This window comes from Lepidochelys kempii, chromosome 8, assembly GCF_965140285.1.
Source record: "Lepidochelys kempii isolate rLepKem1 chromosome 8, rLepKem1.hap1, whole genome shotgun sequence".
In the NCBI taxonomy this organism is placed as follows: domain Eukaryota; kingdom Metazoa; phylum Chordata; order Testudines; family Cheloniidae; genus Lepidochelys; species Lepidochelys kempii.
The window spans coordinates 1,042,126-1,065,251 of NC_136387.1; the positions used below are offsets into that span (position 1 = coordinate 1,042,126).

At 53.9% G+C, this 23,126-nt stretch overlaps 1 protein-coding gene across 9 annotated transcripts in view; it reads right to left on the bottom strand.

Annotated features, from left to right (window-relative positions):
• NSD1 (nuclear receptor binding SET domain protein 1) overlaps positions 1 to 23,126 on the bottom strand; it is a 136,776-nt gene that overhangs the window by 26,539 nt on the left and 87,111 nt on the right. For 7 of the 9 annotated variants that reach the window (XM_073355114.2, XM_073355112.2, XM_073355111.2 and 4 more), the window contains 13 exons: positions 21,404 to 21,513; positions 19,087 to 19,162; positions 17,479 to 17,597; positions 12,805 to 12,972; positions 11,188 to 11,331; positions 10,559 to 10,682; positions 10,094 to 10,294; positions 8,731 to 8,910; positions 5,362 to 5,518; positions 4,779 to 4,984; positions 3,761 to 3,873; positions 2,260 to 2,529; positions 730 to 846 (listed from right to left, as the gene is read on the bottom strand). In XM_073355114.2, the coding sequence (XP_073211215.2) occupies positions 730 to 846; positions 2,260 to 2,529; positions 3,761 to 3,873; positions 4,779 to 4,984; positions 5,362 to 5,518; positions 8,731 to 8,910; positions 10,094 to 10,294; positions 10,559 to 10,682; positions 11,188 to 11,331; positions 12,805 to 12,972; positions 17,479 to 17,597; positions 19,087 to 19,162; positions 21,404 to 21,513 (1,985 nt within the window). The remainder of the gene's footprint in view (positions 1 to 729; positions 847 to 2,259; positions 2,530 to 3,760; positions 3,874 to 4,778; positions 4,985 to 5,361; positions 5,519 to 8,730; positions 8,911 to 10,093; positions 10,295 to 10,558; positions 10,683 to 11,187; positions 11,332 to 12,804; positions 12,973 to 17,478; positions 17,598 to 19,086; positions 19,163 to 21,403; positions 21,514 to 23,126) is intronic. The other 2 variants (XM_073355105.2, XM_073355107.2) reach the window with 2 other exon arrangements.

Below are 23,126 nucleotides of genomic sequence, written 5' to 3' on the forward strand. Positions count from 1 at the left end.
ACCTCCAATGATGGAGATTCCAGAACCTCCCGGGGTAATTTGTACCAGTGCTTAGCCACCCTGTCAGAAAGTTTTTCCCAATCTCCAACCTAAACCATCCTTGCTGCAATTTAAGCCCATTGCTTCTTGTCCTATCCTCCGAGGTTAAGGAGAACAATTTATCACCTCCTCCCTATAATAATTGTTTATGTACTAGAAGACTTATGTCCCCTCTCAGTCTTCTCTTCTCCTGACTAAACAAACCAAATTTTTTCAATCTTTCCTCATAGGGCATGTTTTCTACACCTTTAATAATTTTTGTTGCTCTTCTTTGGACTTTCTCCACAGTGTGGTGCCCAGAACTGGACACAATACTCCAGCTGAGGCCTTATCAGTGCTGAGTAGAGTGGAAGAATTAGTTCTTGTGTCTTGCTTTCAACACTCCTGCTCATACACCCCAGAATGATGTTTGCTTTTATTTTTTTTTTGCAACAGTATTCTATTGTTTACTTATATTTACCGTGTGATCCACTATAACCCCAGATCCCTTTCTGCAATATTGCTTCCTAGGCAGTCATTTCCCATTTTGCATTTATGCAATTGATTATTCCTTCCTAAGAGTAGTACTTTACATTTGTCCTTACTGAATTTCATTCTATTTATTTCAGACTTCTGAAAGGGGTACAGTACTCTGGAAAGATTGAGAGCCACTGGTCTAAGATACTGGCAAGAGAGAGGCCCATCACGTACCTTGTCCAAAGTCAGCATATAGAAGTTGGTAATGTCGTGCTCCTGTGCGTAGCGGATTCGTGCCCGACACTCCTCCTCATCAATCAGCTCTCCCACGTATTCATTAACAAACTCACCCTGCCCAAGAAAAAGGAACAGGCAGCTGCTCAGGTCTTGCTACTGACGGAAGCAGAACTCTTTGGGGGAGGAAGGCACTTCTGGGCTAACAAAGCTTGCTATCCATTTCCTCTCTGGATACTTTCGTTTCATTAACGACTAGACCCCAGGTACTTTGCAGCACATTTCACCTAGATTCCGCAGCAGCTTCATAAATTTCAAAAAACGTATTCAGTAAACTAAATAGGACCGTTAATAATATAGTCACACGTTACCCCCTGTTCTATTTGAAAATAAAACATTTAGGGACAGCATAAAGTAAAGTGAATTTGGGTTTAGTGCGTTACCGAATTCTGTACTGACACCTGCTCCATAACTGAACTACAGGAGTTGTTGGCAGAATTGATACACAGCCTGGGTCCTGGAACACAACCCTGCAACAAGCTTTGCAACATCGCAGAGCACAAGGCATCTGGTTTGAACACTGCTGACATTTATCCCACACAGTAAAACCTGTTCAAGAGGCCACCAAACACAGTGAGTACAATGCCGCACCACTTTTACCAAAAGACACCCCCATTTCAGCATCTGAGTTTCACTGGTTCCTTGTGTGGTGGTTACAGACAGGTTACATGGAAGGTTTTCAGGGATAACCACCTACACTGCATCACTAACAATCAGCAGTTAAGGCAGCCCACCGAGGCCAGGTCAGGGACCGAGTTTGGCCTTCCTCTCTCTGGAGATGCCAACCCCGCCTTTGCTAACCTGTTCTGCAGTCTAACAGCCCTTACACATACAATGTGTCTGTCTTCTATTCAACTTAATTGTTCTCTGCTTTCCTTTGTTGTTTAACACAAACCCTCTTTCCTATGGAGAAAACCCCTCTGACCACCAGCAGATCTAGACTTCTGGATTTTAGAACGATAGTGGTTTGGCTAGTAGGGGGATTCCCCGCATCCAGATATGCTAGCTTCAGCCATCACTACAGCTCTCCCAAAGACACTGCCCTCGGTCTGAGGGCTTCCCCAACAGACGCTAATTATGACCTGGGTTTTTAAGTAAGATCCCCATGTGAAGAATGCCTGGAGGTTCCAGAATGGAAGCTCAGTGCTCCTTGTCTGAGAAATCTCAACCCAGTCTAAGAACTGCTACCTTAGTGCCCATCACTTTAGTGTCTGAGGGCCATATAAGCAGATGGACTGAACCGTCTTCTAGACTACCATGGGGATTATTGGATCCCAAGGCACTTCCCCAGGGAAGCTAGAACATCCCTGCCGCCTGGATGAAAGCAGGTCAGGAAACTAAAGTCATCCATTTCTCTTCTCTAGGGGCTCCTTTGGTCAGATAACACGTAAGTTATGGAACCACAGGAAGATGTCTATTAAGACGGGCTCAGTGTTAGCACAGAGTAAAATGAAGACACATAATGGGTACCTTCTTAATGTCCCTTTTGGCTTGCAAGCCCCAGCCTCGTGCCAGCGTGCGGAAGATTTCCACCTCTGGGTACTGCCTCTTGGAGAAGCACTGGTTCTGACAGCGCCCCCCCGCGGGACAGACCAGGGGGTGGCACTCATACAGCAGCATGCGATTGATGCACTCTGAGTCCAGGCCACAGGGGTTTTCATCTGTGTGTTTGCAGTTGCATCGGGGTATCTCAGACAGGTCTGCTGTGAAGATCTGCACCTTGCCCACTGGTCTGTTTACCTTGGAATGCACACACACAAGGTTAGCTAGCTAGGAAACAACAGCATGACAAGGAACAATCAACGCTGCATTTCATCACACCCACTGAGCAAACCAGTTACAGCGAAGACTGAAGGCCACACAGGTCCAAGCATATACTTGTAGGCATCCCTCTAACTCCATTCACCCCAACCTCTGACTGCACTCAGGAGGTGCTGCTTTACCACTCTCGCCGCCACTGCCAGTCTGCGGCACGCCCCACGCAACTTCCGTGTGAAACAGCACGTTCTGCACTCTCTAGTGACAGGCCTTAACGCAACTTCGCATTCTGGCCTCTTGGTTTTAAAGCAGTTACCTCCAACAGTTCTTTGCCATCCACCACCCGGACTGCACATCTGTGACAGGTGCAGGGACTCTGCTGAGCACTGGAAAACAAGCAGTTAACTCCCCACCCAACTATCTTGCATGCGTAAAGGCAAGAGTAACCAGACAAGGCTGGGATCTGAAGGCCCATTCTCAAACTCAGAGTTAAGCCAGGAAGCTCTTTAAAAACGTCTCTGTGAGGAGGTAGAGGGCTGCATCACATGAAGAAGAGATTGGCTTGTTTTTAGCACAAGCGGGGCCTTTGATTTGGTTAAAGGCAAGGAACTCTGAAAGGCAGGCAATAAGGAGATGCTCTCTTGAGAAAAGCCCTTTGCGGTTCTTTGTACCAACTTGCAATCCCACTGAATCCACCCCTCCGCAATGAACACCAGTAGGTTACTCACCTATAACTAGAGCTGTCCTCCGAATCCCCAAGACCCACTTCTTGGTTCTCAAACAGTGGGTTGGGACACAACTGCACACAACTGTTTTTTCCTTCACCACTAGCTAAACCCACATGGGAGAGAGACATTTCCGTGACTGTATATGACTGGTCTGTAGCGATGTAAAGATGCCCAGAGATGTCTCAGTAAATCAGAGCACCTCTGTTACTGATGTCCAGCAGTGACACAACAGCTGCTATATGAATTCAGGTAGCAGAGAGGACAGATGAAGTGCTTCAGGACATTGCTGGAAGCGGAAAACCTTCCTGTCAATCCTCCCTGGGGGTCGCGAATCAGCCTTCAAAGGCATGCTCCACAGTGCAGGACACTGCAAGCAGCAAAGGCATTTCTGTGTGCCTGTAAATACCCTGCACCAACAGCTCAGAGCTTATGACCCAGGCCTCCCCTCTAGCGCCCACCAGCTGGTGATGACGTGATGTCCTCACCTTGATATGTTTGTAGGGAGGAGGCTTCTTATCATTCTTTCTGTCTTCCTGCAGCTGCCTCAGTTCTTTCTGTGCCTTCAGCTCTTCAAACCGCACAGCAGCTTCCTGCAGAGCTGAAAGAAAACAGACGCTGTGTTACAAGAAGCCCCTTGCGCTACTGTTGAAGTCAAATAGCCTGAATATTCTCCATGGCCACATTTGTGCTCAGTTGTTTGTATGCATGGTTCTGAATGGACAGGCCACGCTCCAGTGGCCTTCTACCTTGTCCAAAAGAAAGATGTTCCGCAGGTGGAATAACAGCATCCCATAAGAGGTGTCACTGAAGAGAGCTACTAGTAACCAAGTTGGAAGCATTAGCAGCCCCACTGAGGGAGCTGGGGAGCGAAGGCGTTATTAACTCTGCCCCCTGAGATGCTAGCCTTCCATCACTGCTTGTATCACAGGGTCCCCTCCAGCACAACACACCGCTGCGCTGAACACCCACAAGCAGCAATCGGGAAGAGGTAGTTTGGAAAAGGCCAGACTAAAGGGGCACACAGTAGTTGCAGTCATGTAAGGTGGGTGCCTGTGGCTGGAGGACTACAGTATGTATTGTTAGTGGCTTCCCTTGTCCTTGAGCAGTTGTGTTAGGTGTATGGTGTATTTAGCAATTCTAAACTGCTTTGCAACAACGTTTTATGTATGTTCATTACTCTCACGTTACAAATGGTGGCCCTGAGGCACAGTGGCAGTGGTTCAGCCAAGTTCACAGAGTTTGTGGCAGAACTGGAATAAACTGGCATTCAGGAGCTGGGTGTCTCTTGTTCCCCTGGCATAAGCTCAGACCTCTGAATCTTCTGGGTGGGTTCACTTATGGGTATGAGGCATAAACCAGAGGTGCTCTGCAAGCCTTGCTTCAACCTTGACTATGGGAGGACCATCGTTTTTCCACACCCTTCATGGGACCATAGAAGAACTGGCCCAAAACAATCTCAGAGCAGACAGCTAGTGCCTCCCTAGAGCACGAGGAAAGTGTTACCTTTCTTATAAATGCCATCCACTCCCTTGCCCATCTTGTCCTTGCTGCTCACATCGCCTTCCATGTAGGGAAACACCCGAGCCTGGTGCGTCCAGAGGTAATCGTTGGACCCAAAAAACAGCACAGGAAACTCGCCAATGTCATGTTTCATCTTTTGGATGTTTACAGGAATAGTTCTAGGATGGCAAATCTCAGCTGGCCACCACCTGTCACAGGGGATAGGGACAGGAAAAACAGGTCAAAGCTTTGACATCACTGCCCCTAAAAGCTGGCAACAGCGATTTTCCATTCTGTAGGGGCACTGAGAAGGAGAAAAGGAACTTTCCTGGGGCTTCCAGTACTTCACACAAAACAGCAGTAATGGGCAGAAGCTTGGCTTGGGGAAGAGAAAAGCAGCAGCTGGAAGAGGGAAAGAACAGGGAGGAATGGTGCACTCTACTATCAGGTGCCTATGTGGAATTAAAAACAGACCCAGCTGCATAACCCTGAGTAGAAACCAGCACTCTCCAGAGCCCCCCACATAGTCCGCGCTGCACGAGGAAGGGCTTTAACATGGACAGGAACCACATTTATTTTTACCCACCTGTAGCGCCCAACTTTTACCCAGACCACCTCCTTGTAATGTGGTTTCTTGCCAGCTTTGCAGTCGTTACAGTACCAGCTTCCCTCAGGCATCTCGATGTTCAGACACTCGCGGTGAAAAGCAGCTGGGCATGACTCACAGCACAAAAGGCTGCCCCCTGCATCCAGGAGTGATACAGCAGTGAGAGCCACATCACAGAAACACTGCACCCTAGGCTCCCAGACAGATTCAAACTGCCGGGAAGAGGAACAAGGCTCTTGCACAAAGCTTGTTCCATCTGCCCAGGCACCCGATCTCTCCATCTCTGCCAAGTAGCAGCACAGGGCCATGCAGAGGGCCAGGGCCATGCAGAGGGCCAGGCCAATGCCTACGCACCACTGAAGTCCCTCAAAACAGGGTTACAGTAGCCTACAGGCTTTGCGCTCTGTACCCTTCACCTCACTCAGGCCTGACAGCAATGGCCACATGCAGCTGAGGCTGTGTCTCATCTCCTGGGGTACCTGCAGGAAGGCGTTTGCAGGAAGACTAGGTGCAACCACATCTGAAAACAGACTTAGGCTCTTCTGCGAAGCTGTTCCAGTGGCAAAGTCCTTCCATCAAGAATATTATCTCATTTCCTGCCCTGAGCAGCTTCTCCCAGCCTGGATACAGAGACCTGGGAGCACAGCTGCCCAGTGTGTGGAACGGCGGTCTCTAACACAAACCAACCCTAATTCAATGAGGCTTGATGAGAGCAAGACAGACACCTTGACCTGACATTGGACGAGAATGGGGGCCCCAAGCTGATCTGTCCTCAGTAGTATTTTCCTGCTAAGTAGCTGGTTCTGCATTAGGTCTCTACCTTGGGCACCCCCCACGCAGGCTCCACCCTGTATCTCCCACCGGGCAACTGGGTGTCACCCTAGTACAGGCCCTGCCCCGTACTCCCCGTGGGACAAGTGCACGTCTTCCCAGCACAGGCCCCGCCCCATATCTCCCACGGGGCAAGTGACGTCACCCCATGGTGCAGGCTGACAGTTGGCTCCGCAGCGCAAGCCCCACCCCGTATCCCCCGCGGGGCGAGCGGTATCACCCCAGCCCAGGCCCCACCCCGTATCCCCCGCGGGGCGAGCGGTATCACCCCAGCCCAGGCCCCACCCCGTATCCCCCGCGGGGCGAGCGCACGGCACCCCAGCGAGGGCCCGGCCCGGCCCTGTATACCCCGCGGGACAAACGCGCGACACCCCGGCCCCATATCCCCTGCGGGGCGAGTGCACGGCGCCCGGGCCCAGGCCCCGCCCTGTATCCCCTGCAGGGCAAGCGCGCGGCACCCCGGCCCGGCCTGGCCCAGTATCCCCCGCAGAGCGAGCGCGCGGCACCCCGGCCGGGCCCCGTATTCCCTGCGGGGCGAGCGCACCCTGGCCCAGGGCCCCGTATCCCCCGCGGGGCGAGCGCGCGGTGGCCCGGCCCAAGGCCCGGCATCCCCCGCGTGGCGAGCACGCGGCGGCCCGGCCCGGCCCGGGGCCCCGTATCCCCCGCGGGGCGAGCGAGCGGCGGCCCGGCCCGGCCCAGGGCCCCGTATCCCCCCGCGGGGCAGGCGAGCGAGCGGCGGCCCGGCCCGGCCCAGGGCCCCGTGTCCCCCCGCGGGGCGGGCGCGCGGTGGCCCAGCCCAGGGCCCCGTATCCCCCCGCGGGGTGAGCGAGCGAGCGCGCGGCGGCCCGGCCCGGCCCGGCATCCCCCGCGGGGTGAGCGAGCGAGCGAGCGCGCGCGCAGCGGCCCAGCCCAGCCCAGCATCCCCCGCGGGGTGAGCGAGCGAGCGAGTGCGCAGCGGCCCAGCCCGGCCCAGCATCCCCCGCGGGGTGAGCGAGCGGCGTCCCGGCCCGGCATCCCCCGCGGGGTGAGCGAGCGCGCAGCAGCCCGGCCCGGCATCCCCCGCGGGGTGAGCGAGCGAGCAAGCGGTGGCCCAGCCCGGCATCCCCCGCAGGGTGAGCGAGCGAGCGAGCGCGCACGCAGCAGCCCGGCCCGGCATCCCCCGCGGGGTGAGCGAGCGAGCACGCGCGCGGCGGCCCAGCATCCCCCGCAGGGTGAGCGAGCGAGCGAGCGAGCGCGCGGCGGCCCGGCCCGGCATCCCCCGCAGGGTGAGCGAGCGAGCGAGCGCGCGGCGGCCCGGCATCCCCCGCAGGGTGAGCGAGCGAGCGAGCGCGCGGCTGCCCAGCCCAGGGCCCCGTATCCCCCCGCGGGGCGGGCGGGCGAACGGCGGCCCGGCCCGGCCCAGGGCCCCGTATCCCCCCGCGGGGCGGGCGGGCGAACGGCGGCCCGGCCCGGCCCAGGGCCCCGTATCCCCCCGCGGGGCGGGCGGGCGAACGGCGGCCTGGCCCGGTCCGGGGCCCCGTATCCCCCGCGGGGCGGGCGGGCGAGCGAGCGCGCAGCGGCCCAGCCTGGCCCAGCACAGGGCCCCGTATCCCCCCGCGGGGCGAGCGAGCGTGTGGCGGCCCGGCCCGGGCCCCCGTATCCCCCCGCGGGGCGGGCGGGCGAGTGAGCGAGCACACAGCAGCCCAGCCCGGGGCCCCATATCCCCCCGCGGGGCGGGCGGGCGGGCGAGCGAGCACACACAGCGGCCCAGCCCGGGCTCTCGTATCCCCCCGCGGGGCGGGCGGGCGAGCAGCGGCCCGGCCCAGGGCCCCGTATCCCCCCCCGCGGGGCGGGCGGGCAAGCGAGCGCGCGCGTGGCGGCCCAGCCCGGCCCAGGGCCCCGTATCCCCCCCCGCGGGGCGGGCAGGCAAGCGAGCGCGCGGCGGCCCAGCCCGGCCTAGGGCCCCGTATCCCCCTCCCCCGGGGTGGGCGAGCGCGCAGCGGCCCGGCCCGGCATCCCCCCGCAGGGCGGGCGAGCGAGCGGCAGCCCAACCCGGCATCCCCCCGTGGGGCGGGCGAGCGAGCGCGCGGCAGCCCAGCCCGGCCCGGCCCGGCCCAGGGCCCTGTATCCCTCCGCGGGGCGGGCGGGCGAGCGCGCGGCGGCCCAGCCCAGGGGCCCGCCCCGAGGGGGGATACGGGGGAGCGAGCGTGCGGCGGCCCAGCCCGGCATCCCCCCGCGAGGCGGGCAAGCGAGCGAGTGCGCGGCGGCCCAGCCCAGGGCCCCATATCCCCCCGCGGGGCGGGCGGGCAAGCGAGCGCGTGCGCAGCAGCCCAGCCCGGCCCAGGGCCCCGTATCCCCCCGCGGGGCGAGCGAGCGCACGGCGGCCCGGCCCAGGGCCCCGTATCCCCCCGCAGGGCGGGCGAGCGAGCGAGCGCGCAGCGGCCCAACCCAGCCCAGGGCCCCATATCCTCCCGCGGGGCGAGCGCACCCCGGCCCGCAGTGCTCACCATGCACTAGGCAGAATACAGAGGGTCTCACCTTCCGAGCAGACAAAGCACCAGCTGACGTTGACGTGCTCATGGTTTCTGCAGCCCCGCCGGGGAGAGAAGTGAGCGGGGCAGATGATGCTGTTGGAGGCGAGGATCACTGTCCCAGCAGCCAGACAGAAATCATTGGCATGGTATGCCACCGGACACCGAACACAACGCATCAAGCGACCTGGTGGTGGTAGAGGTTGGACACAGGTAAACATTTGAGGGAAAGTGACCATTATAATTTGCTCCTAGAACTTACTTTTGTCAATATTCCGGCTTACAACAAAGGGTGAAATGGGTCACTTGGCGAAGGGTCACCTTGCCTCTAATTACGCCAGCTTCTCAAAAACACGGTCCCTGTGTTTAAATTAACTGATAGAACAGCATGCCCCAATGGTGGGTGCTGCACCCCGGGCAGAGGGGCTGGAGAGCGAGCCCGTCCTGCACACAGCCTGCGGCAGAGGCTCCAGGCATTGCAACATGGCACGGGCCCACAGATGGCTCCCCCCAGCTGTCAGGTGGGCATCAGCTCACAGCTGTGAGCCCCCCCCGAATCATGCTGACAGCCCGAACCTGCACGGGGTCTTTTTCACAGCAGGGAGCCTACCAGCAGGGAAACCGACATTCTCGCCGAGATGGAGTTAGGGTATCGGTGTAGTGGCCACGTGCTGCAGCGGGAGCAGCTCTGTGGTGCAGACACTGACATCACGTCGACCTAACTCTGGAGGGTGGACCAAGCCTCAGCTTTGGCCCGGCCTGACCCGGGGAGCAGCTGAGACAAAGCTGAACGGGATCGCCGTCCTGGGCACCAGGTTGCCACATCCAGAGCAGGGAGATGGGCCCAGCCTAAGCATCCACACTGCACTGTAAAGCTGTGGGTACAATCGCTGGACCCGGGTCTCAGCCATGCTAGCGTGTCCATTTTGAACCACACAGACCTTCTGACTCAGGTCTGTGTCCACACTGCAAACTGACATCGAGTGCACCGGAGTCTCACCGGGACTTGAGCTCAGCCCCACGCCACAGCAGGGTCCTAGGACCCGGGTCCTGAGTCAGGCTGATTGATATGTGTGCGTGGACAGAGCAGGGTCTTCGACTCACACCTGAGTCAGAGCCCAGGCACTGCGTGGATATGGCCTAGCTAGAGAGCAGCAAGTTCACGGTCCAGCACCTTCCCCCGAGGACCAGATTTACACAGCCCACAGCAAATGTCACATGATGGAAGACTGAAGAACAGGCACTGGGCGGGAGACACCAAGCACCTCAAAGTGCTCCAGAATTACGCCTGCTTTGGATGCAAGAAAGGGGCTCCCGCCTTTTCTCCCTGACCAGCCCCAGCAACTGCAGGCACAGAAGGGTTTCTGTACCTTTAGACGCAGACAGGTTCGCGGGGTTAGCAGCATGACAAGTCATACAGATGTGCAGTGAGCATCGAAAGCCCTTGTTCTGCATGACCGTGGGTGGATACTTCTGCACACACTCTTCATGGTAGTACTTCCCGCACAAGGGGAGCAAGCACCGCCTCACGTCCTCCCCACTGCTCTTGCACACAAAGCAGGTGTGGACGCCTGGAGGAGAGAACACCGGTCACATGGCAAAAGGGAAGGAGCTCTCTCAAAGCAAAAGTTACCACCTCCGGCCAGACTGGCTGGCTCCTTATGAGCCCCCGGCCTGGACTGCACAGCTTCCCAGCCCCCTCCATGCTCTCTGGCCCTGGCCATTTGTCCCAAGAGCAAAGTGAGCTCAACTCATGCCTTCTGCCAATGGCACACTTGAAAGCAGCCCCACACGAGCACCCAGCAAGCGGCCTGCCCTCCCACCCGGCCCCGTACCTGTCGAACACTCATTGCAGATAAACTTGCCCTTCGGCATTTCTGAGAGCCCGAGGCACTGCAGATGGAAAGCACCACAGCACTGCGCTTCACACAGCAACAACTCCCCCGGCTTCTCACAGATCTGTGTGGGGAGGGAACACGGCGTTACTGCTGGGACAAACCCCTGGCTGGATACACACAAGGAATGCAGCTGGCAGGCTGGCTGAGCCTGCCGCAAGGACACCCTATGGAAATCCCTTCACACCAGCACCACTACCTCCCCCTGAGTCCCTGCTGTGAAGCAATGGCTTAAATACGCCCCACGTCGTTCCCAGCCACCCAGCTCCCACCCCACTGCCGCAGGGATATGCACCCGGAGCCTGCTGCAGGAGGGACGGGCACTGCAGAGCAGTCATGCCGCATCTACACACAAGGGAAGTGGCCATTCAGTGCAAGGCACAGGAATAACTGGACAGCCAAGTCTCCTGACAAGAGGGGCCCATCACCAAGGATCCAGAGAACATTAGTTAACTCAATCAGATCTGCTTTGAGGTTGCTTTGTTAGCCAGGGTATTAAGTGTGCTGCACAGTTGCTCAACACCACTGTCAGTGTTATGAAGGTTCACCCAAAGACCGTAGCTCCCTACCTGACACACGTTCTCCTTGAGGGCTGCTCCTCCTCCTCGCTCCCCCTGCATCTTTTTGGATGAAGGCACTCCATGGTCATTCTCAGACCCATCCTCATTGAGCTCCTTGGGGCTTGCAGCACTCCCATGGATAGGTATCTCTCCCTTTAGAAAAGAAATCCAGAATTTGGACTGTCAGTATTTCCTGGCCCACCCTCTGGGCTGTTAGTTTGGCTATCAAGCACATACAGGTTTTCAGCTGGGCTGCAAGCAGTGCCTTTAACTCTCATCCTGCCTGCCTCATGCCCTGGGGAAAATGCCCTCTGCACTGTTCCGCTCTGAGGTTTTATGAGGGAGGAAGCTTTGGTTTGCACTTTAACCCCAGGTATTCAATTTGGCTCGCTTGCTGCCCACGACCCCTCTTCCTGGGGCTCTCTCTTTGGATTAATTCTGCCCCAACCTGACCCAACAGAAACACTCAGTTTGGTGCCAGAACAGTCCTGTAGCCGCCGATATGGCCCAGAAAACTTCCCCAAGGCACTGCGTACACACTCCACTGGATGAGATGCAAATGAGCAGAGCATGGTCAAAGCAACCATTATTTCATTCTGCGTATCAGAGCGCCAGGAACACACTGACACTATTTTAACTGGGGGTGTTGGCTGAAGCGATGCTAGAGAACCAGATTGCTGGTAACCGATCCAGTGGAGCTGCGCCAGGGCAGCAAGTCATCCCAGCCATCTCCTTTAGGGTGCAGTTCTATTCTGCATCCACCTGCAAGCCTAGATTCTAAAGCCAGACGGGGCCCTTCCGATTGTTTAGCGTGATCTCCTGCAGAGCACAGGCCACAACTGCCGGTGGCATTAAAGCATCTTTCAGAAAAAATCCAGGATCTTGCTTTAAAGACTTCAAGTGACGAGAACCCAGCACATCCCTCGGTGAGCTGAGTCACCAGGTCCTTGCAAGGTCCGAGACGGGCAGCAGGAGCTGCAGAACTCTCCAATCAGGGCGGAGAGACAAGGTGGGGGAGGTAATATCGTTTATTGGCCCCATCTGCGAGTGGGAGAGAGACCAGCGTTTGAGCTTACACAGAGCTACTCTTCGGGTCTGGGAAGGAGAGCCTGTCTGCATCTCTGTGGGGAGCTGGCCCCCACACTGCAGCGGCAGACCCCAAGGAAAGGAGAGTTCCAATTATCCTATGGAAGCCAGGTCCCCTGGAGAGCTACTGGTCCACTGGGTACTGCCTGGGGTTGGGAACATCCCGGGGGTGCCATGGGGATGAAGCCGTGCATGGCAATACCCCAAGTGTTGCAGGGGTATGGGATCAAGATGGCAAACGTGCCTGAGATCACGGAGGGATCTGAGCAATTCGGCTCACTGAACTTTGCTGGAGCGCAGGTGTATTGTACATGCCTATCCTGTGCCCATTCCCATCTAACCCAGAAGAGCTGTCACTCCAAGGTCAGCAAGCCCTAGGGGAGCCCTGTACCTGGTTCCGACAGGCAATAAGATGGCCTGGCACGTGCATCACATAAGGATTTCTGAGAACTCTGTTCTTTTCAGAAGCAGACAGACTCACACTCTTCCCACAGCATAGACAGTGAGGTGTCACAGAATCACTGCATACCCGCTGCTCACCAAGCCATACACTGAACACAGGCACTCAGATGGTGGTTCATCTGCACCCTCAGAAGGCACAGAGTGGTGGTCCAGTGTGCATTTGGAAAGCTCAAAGCAAGACGACGGTGCTGCTGACATGCCAGGACAGTCAGGATCATGAGTCCCGTCACAGCTGTCTGCTGTATTCTGCAAAGGATGAGGTATTCTTGCAGCAATCATTCGCAGCCAGACTGAAAAGCAATGCCACCCAAAGCGGTGACTTGCACTTCGCGTGCAAACAAACCTTGAGATGCTGGGGCCACACCTTTTGTCTGGGCAGAGAAAACAGTGGGGATGGATTACGCTGAGGTGTGCAAATGTCAGCATTCCCTGCTGTTAAGTACCATTGCTAAGGCTGCAGGTTTGTCATGGTGGTCACAATGTCACAGATACAGACGCTCCCCAGGTTACGCAAGACCCGACTTACGCAAATTCGCACGTGCGGAAAAAGTTCCATAAGCCAGAAATAAGGATTTTTGAGTTGCGGAAATTTTTGCATAACATACGGGTATACGTTTCTGACCTATGCAAAATTCGAGTTACGCAAGGCTTTCCGGAACCGAACGATTGCGTAAGCTGGGGGGTGTCTGTACCGTGATTTTTCTATTTGGCTAGGACTTTTCTTTGTGTCTGAGACTTTACTGAAGCAGGGTTTCCCAAATGCTGGGTTGCTGAGCTGGTGTGGAGCTGAGGGGGAGCCCTGGAGAGCTTATCCTGCAGCAGGGGCTCCTGTCCCATGAGGCTCAACCTGGCTCCCTGCTATGGCAACTGCAACCTGGTGCATGGGTTTGCAGCACTGCTCAAGTTTGGTCCGGCCACCCTCTATTATGACAGAGGCAGCTGAGCCAAATCTGAGTAAGTGGCACTGCAAACTAACAGACACTCAGGGTTGCGATGCCACTCACTCAAATTTGGCCCGGTGCCGCTCTGTTATCATGACCGAGGAGCGGCTGGGCCAAACCTGAGAGGCACTGCAACCCCTGCACCAGTCTGCAGTGGCTGGAAGGGGAAGCCAAGCAGACAGGTGCTGTTGCTGGAGGGTGAATGCAGGGTGGGTTCAATTTCCAGACCCCCTCCCTGGGGCCCTCTCCTCCTCACCAGGCCAGGATTCGGGTTGTGGTGCAGAGGCAGAGGGTGCTGTTGTGGGTGGTCAGCGTCCCCTCAGGAGGGCAAGGAGCGGTGGGGCAGCAGCAGAGGGAAGGATTCTGGCCTGCTGAAGACTCCCTCAGGAATCTGGACCCTGGGTGGGGCACAATAAAAGACAATATGAAGTTGGTGGGTCACCATGCTAAAAAGTTCAGGAACCACTGACAAAGTGGTTTGAACCTGAATATTTGAAAAAATGCGTATTTTATATAAAGAGCTACAGAGAGTTGACTTTTCCAACCTGTGACTTTACACACCATTTCCCCAGACCCCTTTGGTTCTTACTACATTTCCCATGGCTGCTCTGTGATTTTTGATTTAAAAAACACCATGAGAGATCTGCAGTCCTAGTCACTGCCTCCTTTGCTCGTGCGTTTCTCCATCACTGCAGCCATTTTTAACCGGGCAGGAGTTTGCAGGGAGGAGTTCTGGAGCGAAGTAGGGATGCACGGATGGCACACTGAAGTATGGGACAGAGATAAATGGAGCAAATCATGTTTATTAAGCACACAAAAGTGGAAGCCCAGCAGCAACAACAAACTAGATCAAAACCACAATACTACACACCAGGCACTTCTGCGGACGACAGGGGTACGGAATGCGTGTCCCGGGGAGCCTGAGTCACTCTGTCCAGTTTGTTGGCAGAGATGGAATGCCCTGGAAATGCACAGGAAGGAACAGACCAGTATGGCACAGACCAAAACGAGCTGCCACCATCCTGTACCACAGCACTGTATGAGGAGGTGGTATGTACAGGTCAGATGCAGGGGCCTGCTAATGGGATAATGGCACTAATTGCCTGTGTCTTTGGATGTGCTTTCTCAGGCGTTCATTCCCTTTGGAATGCTTGCTCCTGCCTCCTCCTTTCTCTGCCATGAGGGACGTATTACTTCAGAGTCTCTGTCCTCTTCCCCGACTTGGCTTCTGCCTGGAAGCTGCACATAGGAGCAGAGTCCCCTTTGCACATCCCCCTGCAGCTCCAGGGTCAGATCCTTTTGTTCTCCATTTCCCCCCAAGGACTGGTGAAGCATTTAGCCCGCTGATGTTCTCAGACGCCTGATCCCCCTCCTGCTCAGCAATGCAGCAGTGGTTCCTGTAACAGAGAAGAGGGTTAATAGGTTTACTGACACTGGAAACCCTTGGAATACCAAGGAATGCAATAGTTCTGGTTCCTGCTCACCTTGGGATTCCAGTGCCACTCATAGGACCTATCTGAGCAAGCGAGGGCAAGGACTTGGATTATTCTCCTGGATAACACAGGAGGACATGTTCATGGAGCCGGAGAGGCACTATGCATTTCCCTGAGGGATCTGGAAGTTAGTATTACACTTGATCTGATTAGTAAGGCCAGCCACCTAGCTGTGCAAAGATTACCAGAGACTGCTCTGAAATCTGGAGGAAAGTTCTCTGTTGGATTACTGCCCCATGTTTGCAGATAAGTAAATAGTGCACTGCATTGGTGTGGGGCCAACAGAGACAATGTAGCCTGCGTGGGGCCATGCTGCCCCAGGTGTGGTTTGGTTTACTGCAATAGAACGCTCCTGCCAGGACATCTCCTATATTTCAGGGTTTGACCTAAAACCCATCCTGCTTGGCTGCCCTTTTGAGTCCAGGCACATGCATGGCTAAGCCAGTCACTGTATGCTGAGGGCTTGGGACTTCTGCTCCAGCTTGGAATAATGCTCCACACAGACAAATGTAGAAGGGGCGGCTGAACCTGGTGGAGCAGAGCCAGCTGGGCAGGGGGTGGCACAGGAAGCCGCCATGTGCACTGTGGAAGGGAGACTTCCTCTCTCATGAGTTTGCAGCTGAACATTTCTCATAAGAACCAGACACATTGCCCCCTCCTCGGCCCTGAATCTGCCAAACCAGCCCTGGTCAGTGAGAATAAATAACAACCACGTACCTTGTACAAAGGGCAGGCATCTCTTCCTGAACCTTCTGCCACTGTCTCTGCAGCTTACGATTCATTGAAGAGTCCTGGGGAGTCTGGCATGTTCACAGGCATGGCCTGAGCCATATCCTGGACTTGCCCACGCCAGAGCTGTCACCCCACCCCGCCTGGCGCTCCAACATCAGGTTTCACAGGAGGGTGAGTGCAGAAAATACAGTCTTGTTCAGCATGAAAGGGGCAGGTTTCCTCTGCCTTGGAGCAGCTGTTATTATTCCATACTTTGCTGTCCTGGACCTTCAGGTCAGTCTCCCCACACTGTGCACCAGAGTGAGGGTTACCCTGCTGGCAAGCTATTTGGATACCCACTCACAGTCCAGGTCACTCAATTACAGAGCTCAGTTGCGACGGGATCTCCTTGTCACCCTAGACACTCGCAAGGGTCCAGACATTTCTCTCCGGCCAGCTGGCAGCATGCTCACACCATGGCTGCTAGGAGACCTGCTCTGAAACTGGCGTGCCAGAACACACAGCAATCACAAGCAAGTGGAAGCTGGCAGGGAACAGCACACAATGAGCTCTACAGGTCTTCGGAAAACTTGTTCCCAGGCCAGCAGAAAGTACGGCCGAAAGGCCACCGCGGCCGTGCCTGGGGCCCTGCGAGGAAGCGGCGGGAGGGTGACCTGCACGCCCGTGCTTGCCCCCACACCAGTACTGCACCAGTGGAGACTGCCATGGCAGTGAGCAGCAGAGGGGTTAGCCTTGCTCGGGTGAACAGCTGTGAACCACTGGGAGCCATTACAGCAACACAGTGATAAGAAATGCCTACAGCTGGCTCCTAACATACATCCTGCCAGCACTGGGTGTTGTTCAAGGTGAGCCATTTGAAGTGGGAGGCCTAGAGGTTCCCTCCTCTCTCAGGACATGTCTTGGGGAGACCTGGCTCATTCCTAAAAGGCAAAATGTGGCAGTCAGAGATACTGTTATGAGCGGTCTCTGGCAGGGTGCTTTCACATATCCAAAGAGGGAGTGACCCACTGGTGCAGGGGAAACACCCCAACTCTGACCTCTGGATTGAGGGCAGAATTCTAACAAGGGGTTGCCAGAAAGCAACCAAGAGCCCTGACCTCACGAGTGGTTCTCAATATCCTCTTCCACAACTCTGCAGCTAATGCTGGAGTGCAGAACGCAGACAAGAGGCGACTGCAGCATGTGGTGCCCACGCTCCAGAGTTCGTTCTGCTTATCAGTGTGCAAGAAGGCAGCATTCCCCGCTGCAGCAGCCACGGCCTTTCAATTGAATGAAAAACCTTCCAAACTGGCAAAGCAAAACGCCAGATGAAATTCCGCTCTGTCATTGCTTGGAACCCTCTCTCTCGGTGAAATTAGCTGAGCAATAGCCCCCAAATTAAGCCCAAGCTTCAGTGGCCTTTAAAAAACAGCTGCTAATTCAAAGTGATACATTCCGTTTAAACTCAGAACAATTTAAATGCTTCTCTCCCATTTAGCCAATCAAATGCTGCAGAGTTTGTTTTTCAGAGGATACTCTGAAGAAGGAGAGGAGAGGTTAAAGGGTTCCTTGATAAAGTTTGCAACACCTAGAAGGACCAGCAGTACCTCAGAACTGGGAGCTTCCCCCAGTGCATCTTCACTCCTTCCTTTCTTGTACTGCGCTGTAGCTGGGGAGTATCGCTGTCTCTTGCGCTTTCTCTGCTTCTCAGGGAGTCTGTCAGGAGCTGATGGGAGAGACATGTGTCAAGACAACGGAGAAGTAATGCTTCTCCTGGCCATGAGCAGTGCAGTGAATTCTGCAGTTCAGGCTAGGAAGCTCCAAACTTGTCCCACTGCACTAATGGATAATGAGGCCAGGTCCAGTACAAGCCTGCAGGCAATGCCTTGGAATGCAGTTCCCAAATGGCTATACTGGTGACACCTCCTGTTCCTGCAGCCCCTCCCGGGGGCATGGACCTGGGAAATGGGGATTCGTTTTGGCGCGGCAGCAGAAAAACTCAAAGCCATTCCTGCTCTCCCTGAGACCCCAGCGGGGAAGCGCGGCAGCCAGCTCAAAGCACTGCGAGAGGTTTAGAGATTTTAAAAAAGAAAAGGAGTACTAGAGACTAACCAATTTATTCGAACATCAGCTTTCGTGAGCTACAGCTCACTTCATCGGATGCATGAGATTTTAAAGCTATTAATCGAAATGCTGATTAATTGTCCCCCTTCCCTAAGTGTTGCAACTCAAACTTCCTTGACTTTGGCTCAAGGGAGGGAAAAAGTGCAATACAACTCCAAAATTCCCTGCTGGCAGACCGGCCCCTGCTGAGCCTGGTGCAGGGCTCGCTGTGGCACAAGGCCCCTACAACAGCCACACTAGACACCCTCAGTAACATCCTCACTTTGGGCCAATGGCTAGGGGTGTGAATCGTACCCTGGGCCTTGGCCTGCAGGGGCACCGAGCACTATAGAAGCTGCCTTCCATGGAAGGTGTGTATGTCCAGTATCTCCACTGCCCACAGGAAAGAAGATGCACTGCCATCTTTTGATAAATGAAAGCAATCAAATCAGGAGTCCAGGGCATTACTCCTGGCAACTCGAGAGCTATTGCTGAGTGCACAATATCCACTGTCCGTATTCAGTCACAGCGGCATGTAACGTGCTGGCTTGGCACCTGCATCATGACAGGTGATAGAGAAAAAGCAAATCTTTAAGGGAGGTATGGAAATTCCTCTTCCTGCCTCTTCCTCTTCCAAAATGCAGGGCTTTCAAAAACTGGCTTTCAGGAGAGACAGAAATCCCTAAACCTCGGTATCCCCCAAAAACTCACCATCAGTAACAACTTGGCAGGATCTCAGGAGAAAAACTGCACTGAGAAACCTCTATCTGAACAAGCAGAAAGCACCCATCTAACCCCAGCCCCACCGCAGGACAGTGCTCTGGAGACAGAGAGCCACTCACAGCTGCATTGCTCTCTTCACCAATTTCACACTTTACAGAGCTTGGGGGGGGGGGGGGGTGGTTGTGGGGGCAGGCACAACTTTAAACAAATCAATTAGTTCTCCTGAGCAGTAAATGCCTCTGTAAACCCTGACTGGGTGCTACCTATACACATGGTCTTCTGCCACAGGAACTAACGTACGTGGTTTGCCAAGAGCCCTGGCACAGACCACCCCAGGAATGGAACCAGGGGCTCCTTGCTTTGTTTCACAGACGCCTAGTATTTCCTACCTTCTCCGAGATCCAAAAACTGGGGTGTGGAATAAAATTCAGAAAGGTCATTCTCCAGAGGGCCAGCATCAAAACACTGGGAATACAAGATTGAAACAATTTACCAATTGCATTCAGACACGAGCAAGGAGATGGTGTTTTCCTGAGCAATTCAAGCTGAATGTTTTTATGAACTGCTGTTATAAGTAATATCTCAGATTCCAACAAACCGAAAGAGATCAGACAAAACAGGATCCTGTCAACTTTCAATTAATTTGCTTCGTGTTGGACAAATCTTTGTACATAGCAAGTCAACTGGCTGGGCAGCTGGAGTGCTCTGGCTGCTGCTGCTTATCATGCTGACCAGTGTCATCTCACTGGTTCCTCATGCTCCCCGCCTGTGCGTTGAATCCACCTGTTGTCTCTCATCGTACACTTAGCCAGTGAGCTCACTGGCTCAGAGCCTGTCTCTCTGCCATACGTTCGTACAGGGCTTAGGACAACGGGGCCCTAATCTCGGGATGCTACCGCACCACTAACATTAAGAATCCTGTTGTCTGGGGGGCTTCACGCAGCAACAAGGGAGAGAGAAACATCTTTCAGAATAGGAAAATGCAATCACAAACCCACAAAAATTGGCAAGGGCTCTTGGGTAGGCACAAAACCTAAAATGCATGCACAATTCTGGTCTCCCATTTGTAAGAAATATTAATTCAAACTGGAACAGGTGCAGAGAGGAGCTACTAGGATGATCCTTATGAGAGGAGACTCACAGAGCCTGGCTTGTTTAGCCTAACCAAATGAAGGCCTAGGGGCGATATGGTTCCTCTCTATACATATATCAGAGGGATAAACACCAGGGAGGAAGGGGAGTTATTTAAGTTAAGGGCCAATGAAGAACAAATGGATAAACTGGCCATCAACATGTTTAGGCTTGAAATCAGACAAAGGTTTGTAACCATCAGAAGAGTGAAGTTCTGGAACAGCCTCCCCAGGGGAGCAGTGGAGACAAAAAAAACTAACTTGTTTCAAGACTAAGCGTGCTATGGAAGGGGAGCTATGATGAAGTTGCCTGTAAGGACATATGGCTCATCCATGACGCTATTAATGACCATATCCCAAGGCCGGAGGTGGGACATTAGAAGAGGAGGGCTCTGAGTTACTACACACAATCCTTTCCCAAACATCAGGCTGGTGGTTCTCGCCCACTGATCACCGTATTTCGGGCTGGGAAGGAATTTTGCACCAGGTCAGATTGGCAGAGACCATGGGAGGTTTTTCGCCTTCCTCTGCAGCATGGGGCATGGGTTACTTGCAGGTTTAACCTAATGTAAACGTTGGATTCTTTGTAACTTGAAGTCTTTAAATCATGATTTGAGGATGTCAGTAACTCAGCCAGAGGTTAGAAATCTATTGCAGGAGTGGGTGGGCGAGGCTCTATGGCCTGCAATGTGCAGGAGGTCAGACTAGATGATCATGATGGTCAACTTCTGACCTTAAAGTCTGAATCTTTTTATCTCATTTTTTGAAACCATGTTACCTGGTGAACATTAGAGACCAATGGGTGATTTTCCTTTAAACATCAGAATCCAACACCACAGAGAGCAACTTGAACATTTCATACCATCGGAACCCCGTCAATTTAAAGTATAGGTTTGATGAGACCCAGCTAAGACTCATTCTGATGTTCACCAGCTTGCAGAGGAGGGTGATGAGAGAAATGTCGTTCCTGCTTCAGAGAAAATTTGGTATATGAAAATTCAGGGGCTAGGACCTCAGGATCAAGATCAAGCAGCAACAGAATAGAACACATGGAGACTCCCTACTCCAACCGGAAAAGTCTACTGTAGAGCACTTCCACCTGGGAGTCCTGGTGAGAGCTCCCTGGAGTGCCGTTTGCCAATGCAAATTAAAGGAGAGGGATGTTTCACAGCAGAAACTATCCAGTCCCCATAAGAAGCAAAGTTATTTCCCTCCTTATCTAACTTCAATTGTTTTATTCACCGTAACACAGAGACTAAAATGTGGAGACTCAGCACAGGACTCATGTGGCTAAACATGACCTGGTGCCGACAGGTGTTGTTAGTGCTGTCGGGAAGCAGTGCTAGTTAGGATGAATTTATAAGGAGATTTTGTATAACATGTTCTGAGTGGATTTGCACAGAGCAGTCCCTAAAAATCAAGAGCAGTCACCGTAGCCGAGGACATAGCGCTACCCCAAGAGTCGGAGAGCCGCGTTATTACGTCATAATTCACAGCTGCAGCCAGCTAGACACACACCACGCTGGCTGGTGTTTCATTCCCAGCTAGCACTCAGGGTTTGCTGGAAGGAACATACCTTCTTTGGAGGAGTCCACCCCTCCTTCTTTGGCATAAACACAGCATCCAAATCGTTGGATTCCAAGAGCTTCTTAGTTGGCTTCCTCTGACGCTTACTCTCCACATTCCCTGCAATAAAGTTCTAGTTAGGAAAAATACAGTTCCTTTAACTGGACTCAGACTAACAAAATCCATCATCAGATACTGACTGACATTTAAAATCTCATCCACCTGCTACCCCTTGTGTCTTAGGCTGTAGGCTCTCAGAGGCAGTGACTATTAGGCATTTTACATGTGTGGAGCACCCAGCGTTACACACCTCAGCCTGGCTGTGATCTTTAGGTTTTACCACAATATCTATGTTTAAACAACAACGTCAAACTCACAGAAAACCCGGAGCTGTCAGGTCAGACAGCACACACCAGCAATGCAACTTAGAGAGAGCCAGGCAATCAGCAGCTACATCACTCACCAGCCCTCTGACCACCGCTCACCAGTCTCCTTCTCTACCTCGACAAGTTCCCTTCCACCACCCACAACCCACATATCTCCACCTCCATCCTGAACACCAGCTGTCTGTACCATTGTGTGTTCACATGCTACCATCAGGTCGGTATGGCTTCAAAAATTACATTAGATGTACTTCTATATTTGATTCTGTATTGGTGCATTTAGGTGAGTGAGGATCCAGTTGCTGGTAACAGTGTTTCGGGCAGTTTCTTCAGACCATAGCTACAGCGCTTCTGGTCTCGCAATCATGGGGAAGGATCAAGTCTAACTCAAGCACTTGCCTCGTACAGATGCAGCAATTACACTATGATCCTGTTTATCCAAAGTGTTCTGGGGACATCAAAAAAACTTTCAGACTAACAGGAATATAACTGTTGCAAGCAGCATCCATGCAGAGATAAACATGATCAGAAAAAATGGTGACTCACCTTCTCATAACTGTTGTTCTTCGAGATGTGTTGTTCATGTCCATTCCAATCAGGTATGTGCGTGCTGCGTGCACACCAGCCGGAAGATTTTTCCCTGAGCAGCATCTAGAGGGTCGTTCTGGGCACCACCTGGAGTCGTGCCTTCATGGCGCCTAATATAGGGCCCTGCCAACCCCCAGTTCCATCTTGCTGGCTGCTCCGACAGAGAGGTAGGAGGGTGGGTATTGGAATGGACATGAACAACACATCTTGAGGAACAGTTACGAGGAGTAACCGTTTTTTCTTCGAGTGCTTGTTCATGTCAATTCCAATCCGGTGACTCACAAGTCTAAGCTCAGGAGGTGGGATTGGAGTCTGCCACCGATTAGAGCACTGCTCACCAGAAGGCTGCATCGTCTCTGGCCTGCTAAGTGATCACACAGCACATCGTGAAAGTGGGTATGGAGGACCACATCGCTGCTCTGCGGATTTCCTGGGTGGAAACCTGTGCCAGGAATGCTGCTGAGGAGGCCTGAGCTCTAGTGGCGTGCACGGTGATTGACTGAGAGGGCACCTTTGCCAAGTTGTAGCACTCCCGAATGCAGGACGTGATCCATGACGAGATACAACTGAGAGGAGACGGAGACTTTTCATTCTGTCCGCCACTGCCACGAATAACTGGAAGGACCTTCAGAAAGGCTTTGTTCTCTCGATGTAGAAGGCTAGCGCTCTGTGGACATCCAGTGAATGAAGCCTCTGCTCCCTGGAGCTGGAGTGAGGCTAAGGGTAGAATACATTGAGGAAGATGTCCTGGTTGACGTGAAA